Source organism: Cervus elaphus, chromosome 9, assembly GCF_910594005.1.
Source record: "Cervus elaphus chromosome 9, mCerEla1.1, whole genome shotgun sequence".
NCBI classification, from domain to species: Eukaryota; Metazoa; Chordata; class Mammalia; order Artiodactyla; family Cervidae; genus Cervus; species Cervus elaphus.
This window is the reverse complement of record NC_057823.1, coordinates 59,439,231-59,461,201: the sequence shown is the minus strand read 5'-3', so window position 1 is coordinate 59,461,201 and position 21,971 is coordinate 59,439,231. Positions and strand designations below refer to the sequence as shown.

The following is a 21,971-nucleotide window of genomic DNA, read 5'->3' as shown; positions in this document are numbered from 1 at the left end:
CTTCGGGGTCTTTTAGGCAACAGTCAGATTAATCACCTCAGAAGTTTGGCTTAGCACTCTGGATTTAGCTTCTGATGAAGCCCGGGTCCCTCAGCCTCCTCTGAACCTTCCACATAAAACACTGATATGTCCCAACTTCATCTGGACAGCAGTGGCCTGACAATGGAAAAACAGCTGACTAGAAGTGACTTTCCAGAAACCTAACAAAGGCATTAAGACAGGGTCCATGTCTGTTTTGTCTGTCTAAAGCAGTGCCTGGCACTTATCAGAAATGTGATAAAAAATTTTAAGTTGATTAGAAATTGTATCCAGCACCAAGGAAGTACAGTTTCTCAGATACTAGGCTCTTGGCCTGTCAAGTACTTTCTAAGATCTGACTTTTTAGTAGAGGCAGCTTGACACAGCAGTGAAGAACACAGGCTTCAGAAATGCACGAGAGTGTTTACATCCCAGTTACTTAGCTCAGAGTATGCATTTCATCTGTCTGTGCCTCTGTTTCCTCATCTACAATATAGAGACCAAGAAGCTACTTCAAGGGACCTTGTGAAGATGAAACTAGATAATACATATAAAGTATTCATAATACAGCATGGAATATAGTCAGCATCAATAAATGCTTGCTCTCTCATTATTATTATTAGGGCTAATTTAATCATTATACCTAGAGAACGGCGTGGCAACCCACTTCAGTATTCTTGCCTGGAGAATCCCATGGACAAAGAGGAACCTGATGGGCTACAAGTCCACAGGGTCGCAAACAGTTGGAATGACTGAAGCAACTTAGCACGCATACATGCACACAATCATTGTACCAACTCTGTGAAGGAGGTATTTCTAATACCCAGATTTTGGCTGAAGAAACTGAGATTCAAAGAGTTTAAGTGAGGCAGTGATTCCTCTAGAACTTGTTAGTGACCAGAAGACCTATGAATTAAACCCAGAAGTGAACAGCTCAAGGGAATTAATAATGCTGATATGTGGTTCAGACAGTGGACACTGGAGGCGGGAAGCCAAGTCTGAATCTTGGCTTCATCATTTTCAGTTACGTGTCTTTGAGCACTTACTAAGAATAATACATCCTGTATCCCAGGGATGTTGCCAGACTTAAATGAGATAATGCTTATTATTCGTTAGCCCAGGGACCTGCACTCAGCAGGAGCCCCTTAAATGTTCTTTCATTTTTTTCGTTATGATCAGCAATGGCCTTAGTCAACTCCACTTCCTCCAAAAGCCCACCCACACTTTAGAGTCCTCTATGACTCTGTCTTCCTGACTTCCCTGAAAACACACTTGCTTGTGTAGTCTCGGTCCTGTGTCATCCTTCCTTCAAATTATCTCAGCTACAGTCTCTGACATCTCTTGATCTCTCCCACCGCATTGCCACAGTTCCAGTTTGGGTACCATCTTTCCTTCTCTGGATGCTGAAGCACCCTCCTTGGTTTTCTCCGTCCTCCTTGTCTTGATCACCTCCAGCCTGTTCTTCACCCTGTACCTGCAGTAGTATTGAATATTTCTCATGTGCACGAATGTCACTTGACTCCCTAAGTCCTTCAGTGGGCTCCACTGTTCTCAGAACACTTCCAACCTCACTCATTGTTTTTCTTCACGTCCCGCATGCTCTGTATCCCCTCACCTCCAGCATGCCGCACATGCTGTCCTCTTTGCCAAAAATGTTGTTCACCTTCTTTTTCCCTGGTGCACCCCTACTTATCATTCAGATTTCCCCCTGATTTTACTTTTCTCAGGAAGCCTTCCCTAACCCTGAACTCTCAGCTTGATGGCCCTTCTCAGAGGTCCTGGATGTGTGTGTGTGCTCAGTCACTCAGTCGTGTCAGACTCTTTGAGACCCCATGGACTGTAGCCCACCAGGCTCCTCTGTCCATGGGATTCTCCAGGCAAGAATATTGGAATGGGTTACCATTTCCTCCTCCAGGGATTCTTCCCGGCTCAGGGATGGAACTCGCATCTCCTATGTCTCCTGCGTTGGCAGGCAGCTTCTTTACCACTGAGCCAGCGGGGAAGCCTGTTTTATTTCATAGCACTTCCCAAATGCTTTATAATTTTCTTGCTCCTTGCATGTTTCCTCTACTAGATCATAACCTCTGTGGAGACAGGGCCATGTGTACTATGTCTGCTACCTTTACAAGTTATATAAACAGCCCTAATGCCCAGCACAGGGCCTGGCACATAGTGGTACTGAACAAATGTTATTGACTAAATGGATGCATGAAATTGGTAAAGTCCAATAAGACAGAGGAGGCTAAGAAAATTCATCCTAGTGGCAAGAGTGAGGTTTCTCATTACTAGTTCAATACCCTGTCAGTCAAATTGGTAGATGGGATTCCTTCAAACTTAAATAATTTATCGCAGAATAAAGGTGCCATTTTTCAATGTGCCAGTAGCAGTGGCTGCCTAAAGACCCAGACTGGACTAAATGGCATCAACAGTTATATTTTGAAACTGTGAAAAAATGCATGAATATTGTTTAATAGGATTTATAGGTCTATGTGAGAATGAGGCGAGGACTGAGACCTGAAGTCCAGTTAGAGCTCAGTTCTCCTTACTTCTAATCAACATACTACTTACCCACATTATGCTGCCTGATGTGCAATTAATGAGACCATACCCCAGACCTGCTCTCTGAAACCATGTTGCTATAAAGCAGGGATTCTCATTGCAGGGGTGGGTTTGGGAGGAGGGGTTGCCCTTCATGGGGATATTCAGCAGTATCTGAAAACAATTTTTTTTTTAATTGTCACAACAATCAAAAAGGTGGGGAAGGCTCAATACTGGCATCTAGTAGGTAGGGGGTGCTACTAAACCTACAACGCACAGCATAGACCTCCTCCCCCATCCTTCAGGCCCTGCACCCCCAACCTCTCTGCCACCACCAGCAAAGAATTATCCAGCCCCAAATGACAATAGTGCTGAAGCTGAGGATCCCTGCTGGAAAGCAAAGCTTATAGACAGAAACAGAGAGGACCAGAAAAGTGTAAATCTCCACAGAGGCAGAGAGACTTGTGGGTGAACAGCCCATTTAAAGGCATGAAGTTTGAATTAAAATATAAAATACTCTGCAGGCCAAACAGAGCTCCTCACAGGCTGCATGTGCAATGAGGACTCTCAGGGGAAGTCTTGGCTGAATGAGCAAGTCTTGGTCCGTGCCTCAAGAGCAACAAATGGAACATTCTCTCCCCTGCTACCTCCTGAAAGATTTACTATTATGGCCTCTCAGAATCAAGGGAAAACTTGGATTAAAAGTGTTTTCCAGAGAAGGCATTAAGCCTGATCACTCAAACGCCTTTTCTTGTAAAGGGTGGCCTAAAGGTCAGAAAACTGTCTTACCCCCAGCTTCATGTGCCGGTTGCCTTAAAATCCTCTAACGTTCTTATCTGACCAAAGGGAAATAGGGCTGCTGAGTACTGGGGCGTGCAGCCAAAATGGACATTGTCGTCAGAGAAATCCTTATGAAATAGGTTGTTTTTATCTTAGCATATTATTGCTTTTCCTACTGTTCATGGTTTAATTAAAACCCAGAACTGTACAGGAGAAAAGCAGACAAGGCAATTCCTTTTGAGGAACTGGAAACACATCCTGGATTTACATTGGAATGCTTTCTTCTTACAAAGGCTTTAAGACATTACACAGACTGAATAACTGGTTTGTTCTTTATCCAGCTTGGATAAGGGAGGTTGAAGTCCCCTGTTTCCGAATGGAAGCCAGTGAGTGTACAGACCCAGCTTAGAAGCTGGAGTCTTTATAAATTTAAAGCATATTTTATAATTCCATTGATTTACAGTAAATAGGGGAAAGAGTGAATTTGAGTTGTGAATATATACTGAAATTTTTACTGTGATATTAGTATTTTCATGTTCATAAAGTAGCATTAAGAAATGTCTTACAATAGAATGACTAATAGAAGCACTCATTATTCCCCTCTACAATTCTTGAGGTTCCTTGTCTTCAAACTATTGCTCTAACTATTGCTGCCTATCAGAATGTTCTTACCACTCACATCTCTACAGATTCAGCTTCTCCCCGTCCTCTAAAGGCTATCTCAAATGCCACCACCTCTAGGAAGTCTTCTTGGAATCTGACTCCATGTCCCAATTAAGTATGAGAGTTTCCTGCTTTGCACTTTATCTGTTACTGTATTGTGGCCTTTCTGTAATTTTTAATATATTTGTATTTTTCATATCTTTATGCTCTGTGCCTTATTCGTCCCCCCCCACCACCACTTTGCCTGCCAGTGCAGGAGACATAAGAGACTTGGATTCAATCCCTGGATCAGGAAGATTCCCTGGAGAAGGAAATGGCTACCCACTCCAATATTCTTGCCTGGAAAATCCCACAGACAGCCTGGCAGGCACAGTCCAAGGGGTCGCAGAGTCCAACATGACTGATGCGGCTTAGCACGCACACACTCCTACAGTCTTTGGCACTGTGTCTTAGAAATAGTAAACCTTCAGTGCATATTGGCTCTCTGGGGTAAGTGATGGGTAGGTGCATGGATTTGGTTAGATTCCCCGACATGATCATGCTAGTCATTAGCAAACCCTTTCTTTTAAGTAGGTCAGAAGTAAACTTGAATAGCCCTGATCAAATGTTCACAAGTTCCAAATAAGTAGACCCAGAAATTTAGTCTCATTCTAGGTGTTCTGTCCTACATCTGACCACACAGGAGAGAATGTCAAGATCATAGAGTCCAGGTAGCAGCATGGCACCTACACAACATGGGGTAGGAGTGAAAAATCCACACTGGAATCTTAACTCTTCTACCTGCTTGCACTTGGCAAGTTACTTAGCATCTCTGTGCAAATTTACTCGTGTGTAAACAGATAAAGACATTTACTATATTATAATTTTTAAGATTAAATGAGATCTTCTAGGTATAGTGGTTAGCAGAGTGGCTGAACCTAGTAAGAACTCAGATTTGGTGGTGTTGTAATTACGATTCTTATCCTCATCGATTAAAATCAAGTCATGTTTCTATGATTTAGAATTTATATACGGGCTTCCCTGGTGGCTCAGTGGTGAACAATCCTCCTGCAATGCAGGAGATGTGGGTTGGATCCCTGGGTCAGGAAGATCCCCTAGAGGAGGAGACGACACTCATGGCAATCCTCTCCAGTATTCTTGCCTGGGAAATCCCATGGACAGAGGAGCCTGGTGGGCTGCAGTCCATGAGATCACAGAAGAATTGGACACAACTGAGCGACTGAACAAACATGCACATGTGTGTACATATATATATATATAGAGAGAGAGAGAGAGAGAGCGAGCATATATTTATATATCTTTATTTCATGCACCTATCCATTAATGACCCCAGAAACAATGCCAAGGACTATGGTGGGCGGCGGGGTGGGGGGGCGGATGGATAAGGCACAAGGTGTAAAGTTGAGTAGGGAGGTAAGAAATAAACAAGCTGGCTACTTGCTCCAACGTCTCTTGATAAATTGGGAGAAGTTACTTGTCTTATTTTTGTAGGTACTGTAAGAATTAAAATAAAAAATTTAGTGGGAAATGTGTTTGGTTTTATTATGCTTTTCATTCTACAGTCTTTTCAATGAGAGCCAAAATCTTCTGTTCTAAGTGACTACATTTTGTCTCTTTCTTTGCTGCTTGCTAGCAGCTGCTCTAAATTGAGGCTGTCCTCCATCTCCGGAATCCTCTTTAGTCTTATCTGTCGTTGCCCACCTCTCACTTGCTTTAGTCACTTGCCAAGACAGCTGGCTCAGCAACCGATCCCAACTGCCAATCAGAAAAGTGGATCAGGTCTCCACTGACTTCTCAGCTAGGTCTGGGGGGGATGCCACAATGATGGAGAGAGCACACCCTGTATCCCCACCAAACTTATAGTAATGCAGTGAGTCAAACACTATATAATTTATTACTTTATTTTTTGGGTGCATATATTGTATTTTTATTTATTTTTTTAAATTGTCTTATAGTTGATTTTGTTTCTTTAATCAAACACTTCAATCATTAAATTAGAAAAACAAATTGCTCTGAAGGTAAATCAGAGGCTTCAGGGGAAGAAGAGAGGAACAAAACCCTTCTTGCTCAGCACCTTGTCTTTCAGTCTCAGCTGAAAATGTCACCTCCTCAGAGAAACCTTCCATGACCATTCAAGCAAATCAGCCACTCTACTGCATCCCCCAATTTATTTTACAGAGTCTACATTTTAAAAAATGAAGTATAATTGACAAATAACATTAGTTGTAGGTGTATGTTATAATGGTTATGTTCAGTTCAGTTCAGTTGCTCAGTTGTGTCCAACTCTTTGCGAGCCCATGGACTGCAGCATGCCAGGCTTCCCTGTCCATCACCAACTCCTGGAGTTTACTCAAACTCATGTCCATCGAGTCAGCGATGCCATCCAACCATCTCATCCTCTGTCGTCCCTTTCTCCATTCATCTTCAATCTTTCCCAGCATCAGGGTCTTTTCAAATGAGTCAGTTCTTCATAAAGAAAGTATTGGTGGCCAAAGTATTGGAGTTTCAGCTTCAGCATCAGTCCTTCCAATGAATATTCAGGACTGATTTTCTTTAGGATGGACTAGCTGGATCCCCTTGCAGTCCAAGGGACTTTCAAGAATACTTCCCTAACACCACAGTTCAAAAGCATCAGTTCTTTGGCGCTCAGCTTTCTTTGTAGTCCAACTCTCACATCCGTACATGACTTCTGGAAAAACCATAGCTTTGACCAGACAGACCTTTGTTGACAAAGTAATATCTCTGCTTTATAATATGCTGCCTAGGTTGGTCATAACTTTTCTTTCAAGAAGGAGCAATCTTTTAATTTCATGGCTGCAGTCACCATCTGTAGTGATTTTGGAGCCCAAAATAATAAAGTCTGACACTGTTTCCACTATCTCCCCATCTATTTCCCATGAGGTGATGGGACCAGAGGACATAATCTTAGTTTTCTTAATGTTGAGCTTTAAGCCAACTTTTTCACTCTCCTCTTTCACTTTCATCAAGAGGCTCTTTAGTTCCTCTTCACTTTCTGCCATAAGGGTGGTGTCATCTGCATATCTGAGGTTATTGATATTTCTCCTGGCAATCTTGATTCCAGCTTGTGCTTCATCCAGGCCAGTATTTCTCATGATGTACTCTCCATATAAGTTAAATAAGCATGGTGACAATATACAGCCTTGACATACTCCTTTTCCTATTTGGAACCAGTCTGTTTTTCCATGTCCAGCTCTAACTGTTGCTTCCTGACCTGCATACAGGTTTCTCAAGTGGCAGGTCAGGTGGTCTGGTATGCCCATCTCTTTCAGAATTTTCCATAGTTTATTGTGATCCACACAGTCAAAGGCTTTGGCATAGTCAATAAAGCAGAAATAGATGTTTTTCTGGAACTCTCTTGCTTTTCTGATGATCCAGCGGATGTTGGCAATTTGATCTCTGGTTCCTCTGCCTTTCTTAAAATCAGCTTGAACATCTGAAAATTCACAGTTCACGTACTGTTGAAGCCTGGCTTGGAGAATTTTGAGCATTACTTTATTAGCGTGTGAGATGTGTGCAATTGTGCAGTAGTCTGAGCATTCTTTGGCATTGCCTTTTTTGGGATTGGAATGAAAACTGACCTTTTCCAGTCCTGTGGCCACTGCTGCATTTTCCAAATTTGCTGGCATATTGAGTTCAGCACTTTCACAGCATCATCTTTTATGATTTGAAATAGCTCAACTGGAATTCCATCACCTCCACTAGCTTTGTTTGTAGTGATGCTTCCTAAGGCCCTCTCAACTTCACATTCCAAGATGTCTGGCTCTAGGTGAGTGAGCACACCATTGTGATTATCTGGGTCATGAAGATCTTTTTTGTATAGTTCTTCTGTGTATTCTTGCCACCTCTTCTTAACATCTTCTGCTTCTGTTAGGTCCCTACCATTTCTGTCCTTTATTGAGCCCATCTTTGCATGAAATATTCCCTTGGTATCTCTAATTTTCTTGAAGAGATCTCTAGTCTTTCCCATTCTGTTGTTTGCTTCTATTTGTTTGCATTGATCTCTGAGGAAGGCTTTCTTATCTTTCCTTGCTATTCTTTGGAACTCTGCTCTCTTAGTTACTTTCAAATATGCAATAGTCTCATTAACTATAGTCACCATACTTTGCATCTTTATGACTTACTTATTTTTTAACTAGAAGTTCGCGCTTTTGATTTCTTTCAACTCATTTGCTTTTGCCTCCCCCTCCCCCACACCCCTGCCACTGGCAACCACCCAGTCTATTCTCTGTATCTTTGAGCTTGGGGTAGGGATTTTTTGCTGGTGTTTTTTAGATTCCACATATAAGTGAGACCATGGTCCTTGTCTTTTTCTTTCTGACTTAGTTCACTTAGCATAAAGCTATCAAGTACCATGTAAGTAGTCATAAATGGTAAGATATCCTTCTTTCTAGGGATGAATAATATTCCACTGAGTGTGTGTGTATGTGTGTATATATGGTGTGTGTGAGTGTGTTTACAAAACACATCTTCTTTATCCATTCATCTACCAATGGACACTTAGGTTGTTCCCACATCTTTGCTGTTGTAAATAGTGCTGCAGTCAACTTGGGGGTACATGTGTCTTTTTGAGTTAGTGGTTTCATTTTCTTTGGATAAATACCTAGAAGTGGAATTGCTGGATCACTATTCTTTTCGCCATCTGAAATAACCTTGTTGATCTAATGTTTACTTGTTTATTGTCTCTCTCCTTCTTCTAAAATATAAACTCAATGAGCTAAACCTTAATACATTATTCACTGCTGCATCTCCAACATTTAGAGGTGTGCCTAGAATTTAATAGCTGCTAAAAATATTACCTTCTATCAGTGGATGAATGAACTAACCAAAAAGAGTTTCCTGTTCCTTGCAGATCCGAACGCACCAGGTTATAAAATTCAGGCACTGACTGGAGAGAGTGGGGAGGATGATGGCAGTTATGTTAGAATTCCCCGTGTTTGGTTCAACTCAGTTCAGTCCTGCACGTATTTATTGAATTCCTATTATGGGCCAGGCAGTGAACTTCACACTCAGGATTCAGCAAAGAAAAGTCAAAGTCTTACCCTTCTCTCACTTAGAGCCTGGCAAGGGAGATAGACACTTCATAGCAATTATAGAAGTAATTGAATAGCTTTTACTTTGGACCAGGTAGAATTCTAAGCACTTTCATGAGTTACCTCATTTAATCCTCACCATAACCCTTTATGTTAGGAGCAATAATGATACCCAAAGAAGAGAGCAGGTATCTTTATCTGTCTACTGACTTCTTAGCACCATGTACAGTGTTTGGCATATATAGATGCTGGACAAATAGGATCAGTAATATATGCATGTTTTTAAAGGGGAGGATGGTATTTGAGAGCAAGTAGCAGATGGATTTGACCCTGTCTGAGGCATTAAGAAACCACTCTCTGATGTGATATTTAAGGACTTGATGAATGAATAGGAATTTGCTCTGCTTTGACTCAAGAGTAAAAACCTGGGCGAACTTAGCCTGACTGATCTTAAATAAGTTAATTTCGTCTCTTAACTACCCCCACCCAGAATTTAATTTTCTTAGTAAAATGAAAGACCATGATGACGCAACTTTCCCAAAGGAGGTTGTAAAAATATGCTAAAAGAGACTGATCAGAGTAGCTTTCCCATAGAAGTTGGGCTTCAGTGAGAGAAGGCAACAGAACTGGCACTGATGGGAATAGGTTGCTTAGAGACCCCCAGGTCCACTGACCCCAAGGCAAGAGTTCTAGTTGGGACTTTGCAGGACAAAATTGCTTGTTGAGCTCCCATGAGTTCAGTTTAAAGAAAGCTTGGAACAGCCTGATCCATAGTGAAGCACTCATCAGTCTCCCAACTAATTACTTTTGTTTTTTTTTTTTTTTTTTGGCCATTTGATGTCGGAACCTGGCATTTGGAAGTCTTCTGGGGCATTTGTTGTCCCTGGGCCAGACTCCAGGCCCTTCTGGCATGGCACCTAAAATGGGTCACCTTTATCTTTTCCTCCTCCTGGCTTCTCGTTTCCCTTTCTCTCTGGTTGTGGGCGCTCCCTGCAGGCACCCCTGCCACTGCCGTGGAGCCTCCCTTCGCCATAGAAAGATTCCATTCTCTCCTGGCAGCTGCGCTCTGATCTGTGATGACATGAGGCACATCAGAGTCCAGTTGCACTTTTGGAAAAAATGACTGCCCTTTATTTTCTGGGTTTCCAGTAAGATCATTTTCTTTTAATGGGAACCTTTCATTAATGCAAATTATGGATCTCTTTATTATATGGGCAAATACCATATTATCATCATTCCTCATACTGGGTACTGACGACACACTTGGACAAAATATCAGAGATGGAAGCCAGTCTGTCCTTTGCCAGTGGGCTAGACACGCAGAATGTAAAGGTGAACATGGTAGGTTGACCAAAACTGCCTGGCACTGGGTGGCCTTGGATGACCCTGAATAACCCTGCGTGGCTCTAGGTGACTCTGGGTGGCACTGGGTGATCTTGAGTGATGCGAGATGGCCCTGCGAGATTCTGGGTGAGCTTGAGTGGCCTGGGTGATCCTGAATGACCTTGAAGAAAAGCATGGATCTTTAACGTCAATCTTTTGAGAGGTCCATAATCCCAAAGAAACATTTTAGAACTTCTACCTGCTGTCGCCTGTATAATGATATGATAGTTTATTAGTTCTTTTTTTCTGGAAAACATACTCCATTAGAGCAAGGATGATATCTTATATCCTGTATCCCCATCACTCAGTCTGATGGCTGATATAAAGTCAAGTAGAACTAATTGTTGGGCAAAAGTGACATGACAAATAATTTATGAGAATGGTGTTTGAAAAACTTGCCCTGTTACCCTGACCCTTCAAGTCAAAGCATGAAATGAAATACCTTACTCCAGAGGTTCTCAAATTTTAAGTAAGAATCACATGGATTGCAAAAATACTCAGATTCCTTGTCTATCCCCAGAGAGTCTGAATCAATAGCTTGAGAGCTATTGTGATCTTTACAAGATCATCAAGTGATTGTGATACAGAAACACTGGATCTCCTGGTTTGGTGGTGCATGGGGAGCAAGGTCTGTTTGTCTTTGGATAAATTATTATATCCTCTCAGCCCGTTTTTTCTTCCATAAAATGGAGTTGTTCAGAGAATCAAGGAGAGAAAGACGCAAAAGCACAGAGTAGTTGGAATAGTGCAGTGCACACCACCCACCTGGGAACCACTCATCCGAGGAGATTGCAAATCCGGTTTCCCTGTTCCTTGCCCATTCTCAGATGGGTAGGTAGGGTCCGTAGGCCTGGCACTAAATCAGTCATTTTAAACTGGGACTGGAGAAGGCATTTATAATTGAGGTTGTGAGGTACTGACTGGTTGGGAGTGCCTTGTTTGTGTCCAGTTAATGTTCATTTCTTTATTTAGTTCTTTGAGGATAATTATGGGCAGCACCATCAGTGAGTATTTTTTCACCTAGGAAGTACTTATTGAAGGCCTACCAGTGACTCCGAAGGTATTTACTAAATGCCTACTGTGCATATCTAAGACTGAAATACGCAAAGTTGAAGCATGTCTCTTCATGCATGCCATAATCTCCAGCTTTATGATGGACTCAAATTCGCTTCATTTGTGGAGGGAACTCCACAAAAATTATAAAATATCTTTCAGAAGCTTTCCCCCATATATGTGGATTCATTCACTCATTCATTAGCTTATTCATTCAACTAATACTGATTGAGTACCTGCTTCATTCAGGCAATGGGTGAGGCACTACCAGTACAAAGATGAATTAGATGTTGATATCTCCCTTGAGAAGTTTACAGTTTCATTGTTTAGATAAGATAGGTAAGTAAATGCCATAAGATACTGTGATTAAGGGCTGATATTGTTGTTATAGACAATAGCAATTAAACTTATGAAGCACTTACAAAATTCTAGGCCCTGTGTTTAACCCTTCATATGAGCCGCCCTATTTAGTCCTCACGCTATCATGTAACATTCTGTTATTATTCTGTTACTATCCTCATTAACTCTGTAATGAGATTTGCTGTTGCCATTGTTCTTCAGTGGCTCAGTCATGTCTGACTCCTTGTGACTCCATGGACAGTCATTTTAAATTGGGACTGGAGAAGACAGTTATAATTGAGGCTATAATGAACAAGGTACATCACATGTTTATTATCTCCTTTCATTCAAGAAAGTGGGAGGAAAACTGTGTTGTTCCCATTTTATAGATGTAGAAACTAAGGTTAACAAGTATTAAAGCTGTGTTTATGTCTTCCCAGCCAGTAAGTGAATGCACTGGGATTCAAACTCAGGTCAGGTTCCCTGTCCCTCACTATCTCCCACAGTTTTCTCAAACTCATGTCCATTGAGTCAGTGATGCCATCCCACCATCTCATCCTCTGTCACCCCCTTCTCCTCCTGCCCTTAATCTTTCCCAGCATCAGGGTCCATTCCAACGAGTCAGCTCTTCACATTGGGTGGCCAAAGTATTGGAGCTTCAGCTTCAGCATCAGTCCTTCCAATGAATATTCAGGGTTGATTTCCTTCAAGATTGACTGGTTGGATCTCCTTGCTGTCCAAGAGACTCTCAAGAGTCTTAGAGATGTTAAGTATGTTGCCAAAGATCACACAGTAAGTCAATATAAAAGACTGGCTTAAACCCAAGTGGTGTAATGGCAGCACCACTCTCTTAACCACACCCACTCGTTCATTACTCTGAAGGTTTTTGTGGCCATGGAGCTCAGAGAAGGCTGACGAGAACAGTAAGAACAGCCTTGGCAGTGACAATTGAACAAGGTGCATCACATGCTTATTATCTCCTTTCATTCAAGAAAGTGGGAGGAAAACCTTGTTGTTCCCATTCTATAGATGCAGAAACTAAGGTTAACAAGTATTAAAGCTGTGTTTATATCTTCCCAGCCAATAAGTGAATGCACTGGGATTCAAACTCAGGTCAGGTTGGTCCCAAAGCCATCTTCCATTTGACTCATTACTGATCAGGGATTAGATGTTCTGTATCTCCCAGGAAAATGCCTCCGGATTTGCTTATCTGTTGGAGGTTTGAGATTATCCACACAACTAATCCAGACCATTTAGGCATTGTCTAGACACCACCTGATTTGGGATGACCCAACCTTGCCAGGTCTCTAGGTCTAAGGAAGTGACTGATAACATGATTATCAAAGGGTTAATGTTCTGTCCCCAGCAGTAGTTTGTCATCTTGTTGCAGTGGTCCAGAAATCAGGGGGAGAGCATGTTGGTGGAAGAGTGAACTTACATCCTGGCCTGCACTGACTCTATAATTACTTACAGCTCTAAGTCTTTGCTCTTGTGGGCAGACCAGCACATTTCTCCAATGCTAAATTAAGTATTTTCATGCAGAGGAGAGCCCATAAAGGCTCAAAAATTATCCTATCAGATTTCAAGGCAAACTTTTATATTAAATCTTATTTTTAAAATGTTCACTCAGGGGAATACTGGTTTTCCTTTATGGGCCATTTAAATCATTACCTGTGCCTCTGAATTCAGCACAGAAAATATTCACCTGTTTCTCTTTATCATACTCAATAGTGTATTTGACAGAATTTATAAATCCCAAACTGATGATGTCTTATGCTTACCTTTCAGTGGTAAGATTTCCAAAATTATCACTATTTCCTGGGTCATAACCAAACCAACTCCCAAATCTAAATTGTTTGTATTTGGCAATTGGTCCTTTCCTTTAATATTCTCTCTCTGTCTCTGCAATCTCAGTGAGAGTTTTGGTAAAGTTGTGTAATCCTGGCATCAACTTCCTTGTTCCAGATTTTCATATGCCGTCAGGGCACACGGGTTGGTGAAAGGCCATTTCCCTTGGGTTTAGCCTCTATTCTTGTGTTGTGGCTTTAAATTTGTACAGCAAATAACTCAGAACCAAGTTATTGCCTCGGCATGAGTGCTGGCAGGAAAAAACAGCCGTAGTGGAACACAGAATCTGTCTGTGTTAGCCCTGTGTCACCGACTACTCGGCCCAGCTTTTGGCTTCACCTAAATGATAAATGGTCCTATTGTCTGGGTTTCGTATTAAAAAACTAGAACTCAATCTAGATTAAGCAAGGACAGAGACCCATTTCATTGCACTGTACTTTAATATTCCTGAGACCAGGGCTTTACGGGTGGCTCCTTTTAACAGTCATCTCTCTCCAGGGTGGAACACTGTGCTGCCTTTGTTTTATCTGATCTTTCAGCTAAATAAGAGATGGTCACTTATCCTCACGCCTCCCATATCCTGCTGGATTTCTCTTGCTAAAAGAGAAACTGACCACACGGGGAAAGAGAGAGGTTTCAGGCAGGGCATTTCAGCGTGTGTTTACAGGCAAGACTGACTTACTCAGCAAATCCTGCTCGGAGGAGCTGCAGCCAATGAAGAGGCTATATCTCGGCTTGCTTGGGGGCTTCTGAGTTTGAGCTGCATGCAGAAATGTAAGGCAGTGCTCTCTGGCGCTGATGGCAACATGGGACCCCGCTTCAGTTACTCCTCGGGCTCCCCAGCTCTGCAACACGGGGAGAGAGCCTCCATAAACATGTGGGTGATGTAGCCAGCTTTAAAGGCCAAGAGAATCCTGATGGATTCAGGAGACTGTTTTTTTATTTAGATTTTTTTCTTTTGCCTTCTTTTTTGGAAGATGAAATGCTTCTCTCGTTACCTGCCTTACATCTTCAGACCTCCGAACACCATCCTCTCTTCCAGCTGCCACACGGAAGGTACAGACCAGAGAGGGAGAGTGTCTGGGTGGGTGGGAAAAAGTGGGCTGGTGTCTGACTTCCCACAGGCTCTGCCGAGACTGCCTTCTGCAGCTCCTAGAAGACTCTCGTGCCTAGCAAAAGCGTCTATCTCACAGACTCAGATCTGCTTCTAAAATCAGTCTGTTTTCTACAAGGAAAGTCTTTTCTGAAGAGCAGGATAACAATTGCAAAGGTGGTCTCAGCACTGATGCAGCTGAGTAGAAAATAATTAAGAAATGTTTTGCCAATTCTTCTTGTTGTCTTTCACATGCAAACAAGTAACTGGAACTAACGTTAAGGGGAAAACAAATTGCTGTAGGTGCCGCCACATACATTTATCCAAGCTCTCTTGTTTTGTCACTGTCCTTTTAATAACTTGGTGTATGCCCAAGAAAGCAATTAGCAAAATAGAATGGGCTTATTACTGTATGACGGTGGAGCATTGGTTGGTTGTTGGGTTGATTTGCTCAGAGTCTGTACTTGGGGTGCAGGGCAAGAAGATTGCAGCTGAGTTTCAGTGCTTGCTGGCAATGTGGTCTGTGAGGTCCTAAGTTGATGCCTTAAGGCGAGGGTGAGCCGAGTCTTATACAAACAGTTCCTGGTCCTTTGGGGGACCTTCTCTGCACCCTCTAACCTAGCGTGCTATGTCTGCGTGAGGAGGGACTTTCTACATGCACGTGTGCAACGCCTTGTAAACATACTGGCAATTCCCCGTCAACTAAGCACTGCAGCTTTCAACATTTCTAGAGTCAGTAGCTGGTCTTGCATCTTCTCTGTGTGATTTGCCTGTTTCTTTTGATCTGACACATCCTAGGAAAAGAGCAATTTCAAGAAAAGTCTGGCTGTTTTTCAGCTGTAGGGGTTGTCCTACAAGCAGTCCTTGATAGAGAGCTAAGGTTGGTGAGGAACAGCAACTCTGCCTCAGGTCCAGACATACTCTTCTGGAAGTGAGCCGGTGAGCAGCCTGTTCTGAAAACCCATCCTCATTTCTCATCCTCACAGGAAGAGCCTTGGACTAGGGGCTGTGTATTTAAAATAAGAGAAGTGTGTATTATACCATAAAGATGCTTTTTAATCAGTATCCTCAGGAAATGGGAGTAGAAGTTTGGAACTGAAATTGAGGGTGGTATTTTCCATAGGCATTGATAATTCATAGATTTTTTTTAAATTTGGATATTTACTTTAAAATGTTATTGGTGGCTAAAGGAGATGGCCCACTGAGAAGTCTTTCTTCCCTCATAGAGACTTAGCAAGTCCCTATATATTCTGGGGAGAGATAAAGGGTAGCATGGATAGACATCTCCATGAAGGGAACTTTCCAAATACAAAAGACTTAAACTCATATAGGAAGCTGCCTCAGTGATTTCTGATTGGTGCCCTGCCTCTCCTCCCAGCATGAACTTTGAGAACTCAAACACTTTGTCTATTCAGTTGCTGTTTTGTATATGAATCAGACTAATGATCCTATCTTAGGGGACAGACAGAATACCTATATTGGGCAGACAGAATACCACCACCATGAGAACTTCCTTGAACTGTTTTTTTAAATCAGATTTAACTGATTAATTCCATAAAAATGGAAACCTCATTTTATTCATGTCAAAGCAAACAATCTCTGAATCACCAGCTATCATCAGATGTAGGTGGTGGGGGGAGAAAGACTATAAATTTCTTGTAAACCTTTTAAAGACGATGGTCAAGGGGAATAGCCTCTGCCAAACATTAAAATCATGGATAAGGTTCTGGGGCAGAGTAGAAAAGGTAGGAGTTAAATATCAAGAGGCCAGGGCCAAGTCCCTTAATTGCTCTATGCCCAGTTTCATCTCTAACATGGAAATAAAGAGGCCTTCCAGGATGTTGGACTTACCAGGTAGATCAGTGGTAAAGAATCTGCCTGCCAATTCAGGAGATATGGGTTCAATCCCTGGGTTGGGAAGATCGCCTGGAGAAAGAAATGGCAACCCACTCCAATATTCTTGTTTTAGCAATCCCATGGACAGAGGAGCCTGGCAGGCTATAGTCCCCAGGGTTGCAAAAGAGTTGGACACAACTTAGCAACTAAACAATAGCTACCAGGATGTTAAAAATTAAGTGTGATAATTAAAGTTCTTCATAAAACTTACTACATGATAGATGCCCTCCATTTTTTAGTCCCACACCCAATGTACTTTCTTAGATATTCAAGTCTCTGTTATCATACTCTCTTAAGCAATAAAGTGGTTTCCCCCCAGACAGATCATAGGGTCACTAGAAACTTGTTACTAGTTTGTTACTAGTTGAAACTTGTTACTAGTTGAAACTTATTTAGAGTTTGAGGAGAAAAAGATGTCAAAATGAATCTGAGTTTATGTTTCTACATGGTTAGCAATCCTGTTACTCTGTAGTCTATTCTGGAAAAGTTATGACTGGGAACATTTATTTAATTGAAAAAGACAGTAATGATTAACTTGTGTCTATTCCTGTGAAAGTCAAATAAATCCACAGGGTCCAGACAATCCCCTTAAGAGTAATTCTAGAACAACTTTAAGAGCATTAACAATTCCTGTGCTGCTTCAGGGATGGAACCATCCTACTGAGAAGACAACATTATCCTCCCAGCTTTGCCTTGACTTTGTTCTCTCAACACAGGAAGATCCTGGGCACTGAGTCCTAGCTCTACCACTTGCCAACTGGGTGATGTTGGGTAGTTCCTTTATCTCTCTTAGCCTGTTGTTTAGTTGCTAAGACATGCCTGGCTCTTTTGCAACCCCATGGACTGCAGCCTGCCAGGCTCCTCTGTCTATGGGATTTCTCAGGCAACAATACTGGAGTGGGTTGCCGTTTTCTTCTCCAGGGGATCTTCCTGACCCAGGGATCAAGCCTGCAAATCCTGCATTGGCAGGCAGATTCTTTACCACTGAGACCCCTGGGAAGCACTTCCTCTTATCCTGAGTTCCCTCATTTGTAAAACATGGAAAGAAATATTTTCAGGATGGCATACACAGTGTGATGATAATGGTAACCAGCCTGTACTTCTATTTACTGCATCCAAGGCATTACCTAAACGCATTATATACAGCAACACATTGTACATAGGGTAAATCTATAATATGTAGTCAATAAATATTAGTTCCTTTTTCCTTCACTTTCTCATTCTCAGCCCTCAGGCCTGTTTCTTCATCCATCATATAGAGAGTTGGTCCATATATTGCAGTCAAAATTCTTGTCTGAAACATGATTCCACCCCACCACCTCAAACACAAACACACTTGCATTTAACCTGTCGATGACCTCCCCAGGACTGCTGCTGCTGCTGCTAAGTCACTTCAGTCGTGTCCGACTCTGTGTGACCCCACAGACAGCAGCCCACCAGGCTCCCCCGTCCCTGGGATTCTCCAGGCAAGAACACTGGAGTGTGTTGCCATGTCCTCCTCCAATGCATGAAAGTGAAAAGTGAAAGCGAAGTCGCCCAGTTGTGTCCGACTCTTAGCGACCCCATGGACTGCAGCCTACCAGGCTCTTCCGTCCATTGGATTTTCCAGGCAAGAGTACTGGAGTGGGGTGCCATTGCCTTCTCCGCCCCAGGACTGCTAGGTCCTGCATATTCTGACTCCTGCCTGACTTTCCTGAGTGACCCCAAACAAGCCTTCTTGTCGGCTCTCCAGCCATAAGCTGTCTGTCTCCATATTCTCCCTCTGACCACAAATTTGGGGGATGGTTCTCTCTCCCCTCTGCCCCATTCTTTGATTCAAGCCGTCTGTTCTCAACTGAAGCTGAGAAGCTATCCTTGACCCTCAGCTGATCTTAACTCTTTTTTAAAAAAATGTATTTACTTATTTGGCTCTGCTGGGTGTTAGTGGCAGCACATGGGATCCTCGATCTTCACTGAAGCATGTGGGATCTTTGTTGTGGTGTGCAAACTCTTAGTTGTGGCATGTGGGATCTAGTTCCCTGACCAGGGATTGCACCCAGGCCCCATGCATTGGGAGTGCAGAGTCTTAGCCCCTGGACCACCAGAGAAGTCTCTGATCATAGCTCTTAAAGACCTGGGTTTCTTTCCTTCAGAGTACCTATTCTCGTTTACCATTACGAATGGACTGATAACAAATGTTGTGTTAGTATCTGTCTCCTTACTGGACTGAAAGCTTCATGAGAGCAAGACTCATGTAATTCTGCTCTCTGTTTTATCCTCATCACTAGAACAATACCAAGTACATAATAGGCACTCAATTTTTATTGAATAAGTAGATTACAAATACCAACATTCTTGTATAGGTAAATCTTAAAAACATGTGGACAATATTCTGCAAAGCATTACCTTTTATGTGAAATGCTAGTTGTTTTAAACATTGTGGATTGGGGAGCTTTTGGTGGCCATACTTGAGGGATCTACTTTTATTACCATATTCTAGTAATACTATAACTTGAAATAAGAAGACACATCCAGAAAAAAAGGACAACTAAATAGTGCTGATAAAAGAGCACAGGTAGGGTTTTGAGAAGACAATGGGATGTTGTCCCCTTCCCTGTGGATCCATCAAGTGAGCACATAACTCCCACCTCCCGATAGGGAAGGATTCATACAGCAAAATGGCTTCAGGAGCAGAGAAAAAAAATTCCAATCACCATCAAACAGAAATTATTCCAGACAGGACAGAGGGGCCTAGGAGACCCACAGAAGTGAGAGAGCCAGGGAGGTATGAGGAAGCTTGCCTAATATTCTCCGATGGACCTGATTTGGTACCTGACATGAAGGGCTTTTATTTGGCTTATCTTACAAATTGGTATGGGTGCTTTCTTTATCCAAAGGGTGATGTGCTATGCCAGAGGCTGTATCCTTTCCCTGAGTTGCCTGGTCATCATTTCATGCTGCAAACCCCATTCATCCTTTAAAACTCAGTTTGAGTCACATCTTTCTAGGAAGACTTCCTCAACAAGTCCAAAGACAGAAGTGTTTTTATGAGTCACATAAACCACAATAACAATGAGAAGAGGAAATGAGAGCAAAGCAGCCATAGCACCACAAAGCCTGTGGATCTTCGGCTATGTGCTGGGGGCCGTGGCTGTATAATCGCATTGGCCCCTCACACAACCTCTCGTGTCAGATGCCATCATCTCCATGTTACAGATGAGGACACTGATGCTCACCACCTTGCCCAGAGCCTTGGTTAGGAAAGTGGCAGAGCCAAGACTCAGGCCCAAACAATCTGAATCAAAACTCGGTGCTCTTCAGGGAACTCTGCTCAATGTTATATGGCAGCATGAATGGGAGGGGAGTTTGTGGGAAGCAGGGGAATGGATATTGGTATATGTACGGTTGAGTCACTCTGCTGAGTACCTGAAACTGTCACAACACTCTTAGTCGGTTATGAAAGTATTAGTTGCTCACTTGTGTCCAATTCTTTGTGACCTCACAAACTGTAGCCCAGCAGGTTCCTCCTTTCCCTTCTCCAGGGGATCTTCCTGACCCAAGGATTGAACCCAGTTCTCCTGCATTGGCAGGCGAATTCTTTACAGTCTGAGCCACCAGGCAGGCTAATTGGCTATACTTCAATACAAAATAAAAAGTTTAAATAATAATAATAAAACCCTAGTAGCCATATATCACATGGAATTGTGTGGGTCTGGTGACTCTCTGATCTCTTTCTCTAGGCTGTTTGATCCTTGAAGGCTGGTGTAAATTACTGCTGAACAAAACAAAACAAAAGCTCAGCTCTCTTGCCCCTTACATTGCATATTTCCTCCTGAAGATGTGTATGAGAATAGCCTTCAGGCTATATTGAAACAGTCTAAGTCTGCATCTATCTCCTGGTGGCCAGGAGCAGCTTGGGCACAGGAACCCTGCCCTAGTTGTCCTCGGTCTCTGCAACCTGCTCAGTACAGAGCTGGACTGAGTAGATGCTCAAGAAATTCTTCTAAAATGAAGGACTGAATGACAGAGTGAGTGAACAGACTTGTCTGTCTGCTTTCAACAATGCTCCTTCAAGACAAGGAAGGTTCTTTTCTCTTTTTGACTTTTTTTTAATTGGAGTATAATTACTTTACAATGTTATGTTAGTTTCTGAGGTACAATGAAGTGAATCAGCTGTATGTATACATAGATCCCCTCCCTCTTGGACCTCCCACCCATCCCCCCATCCCACCACTCTAGGTCATTACAGAGCAACGAGCTGAGCTCCCTGTTCTGTAAAGTTCTTGCAGCAGAATATCCTCCAATGATAGCCAAAAGCAGGGCTGCTGGAAGTACACACACACACACACAGGAAAAATACACATTTTTTTTCAAACTCTACTTTTAGAAGTAAACCAAGCAGTGTTCTCTACTTTCTAGGCCCAGTTCCACTATGTGTGTAAATGGATGTAGGTACAGTTACCTGTATGTATTCCTCACAACAATCCTATGAAGTAGGTACAGTTACTATCCCTGTGTGTTAAACATGGGGAAACCAGAGCACAGAGAAGTTAGGTAACTTGTCCAAGGTCACACAACTATTAAGTGCAGGAGCTAGGATTAGAATCCACTCTGTTCAGTTCCAAAGGACCTGCCAAGAAAAGATTTTGCTCTATTTTGCGCCTTTTTACATATTTATAGAATTCTTATATGTATTTGGAATTCTTGTCTCAGCCCCTTTCACGTATTTAGAACCAACCCACTCTTTGGGTCCACGTCAAACACACTTCCACCTACAGCATCCCCTGACTACTCATTTTCTCATTGTTACAAATACGCAACTACATTGAAAGTCTTTCCTAAGTGCGCATTTTGAGTCTCTGTAAGACAGAAAAAATATTCCATCACATGAAGGGGTTATTATAAGGATTAAGTGAGACAAAACCTTACATTGTTTGACTCTGCTTTGCATTTCAAGTTTGCTTTCCATTTTTACATGCACTAGATGAACAGTCCCTGCTTTCATCTATAGCCAGTCCTCCCCTGTGAGCCGAATCCCACCCCTGACCCCCACTCAAGCCCCTCACTCGCACACTCAGCCCCTCTCCCTCTGCTATCTCTAAGTCTTTCCTCTCTGCAGGATCCTATGTGGCAGTCCACAGACATGCTTAAATCATCTCACTTAAAGTCATCATCTCCTGATCCTGTAATCCCCTCAGCTGCTGCCTCATTCCCCACTCCCCTTTTCAGGAAAAAAACAAAATCTTGAAAGGGTCCTCTACTCTGTTACATGTCTTTTCCTCCAGTTTGCTCTTTCCATCCCTCCACCGAAACAGCTCTTGTGAGAGTCA

General features: G+C 42.5%; 1 protein-coding gene across 3 annotated transcripts in view; it reads left to right on the top strand.

Annotated features, from left to right (window-relative positions):
* PPP2R2B (protein phosphatase 2 regulatory subunit Bbeta) overlaps window positions 1-21,971 on the top strand; it is a 512,720-nt gene that overhangs the window by 18,496 nt on the left and 472,253 nt on the right. The window contains exon 1 of one of the 3 annotated variants that reach the window (XM_043913170.1): window positions 14,477-14,729. The exons of 1 other annotated variant lie outside the window; for it this stretch is intronic. In XM_043913170.1, coding sequence (XP_043769105.1) covers window positions 14,651-14,729 — 79 coding nt within the window. In that variant the 5' untranslated portion in view covers window positions 14,477-14,650. Of the gene's footprint in view, window positions 1-14,476; window positions 14,730-21,971 lie in introns of those variants that run through there. One more of the 3 variants, XM_043913168.1, reaches the window with a different exon arrangement.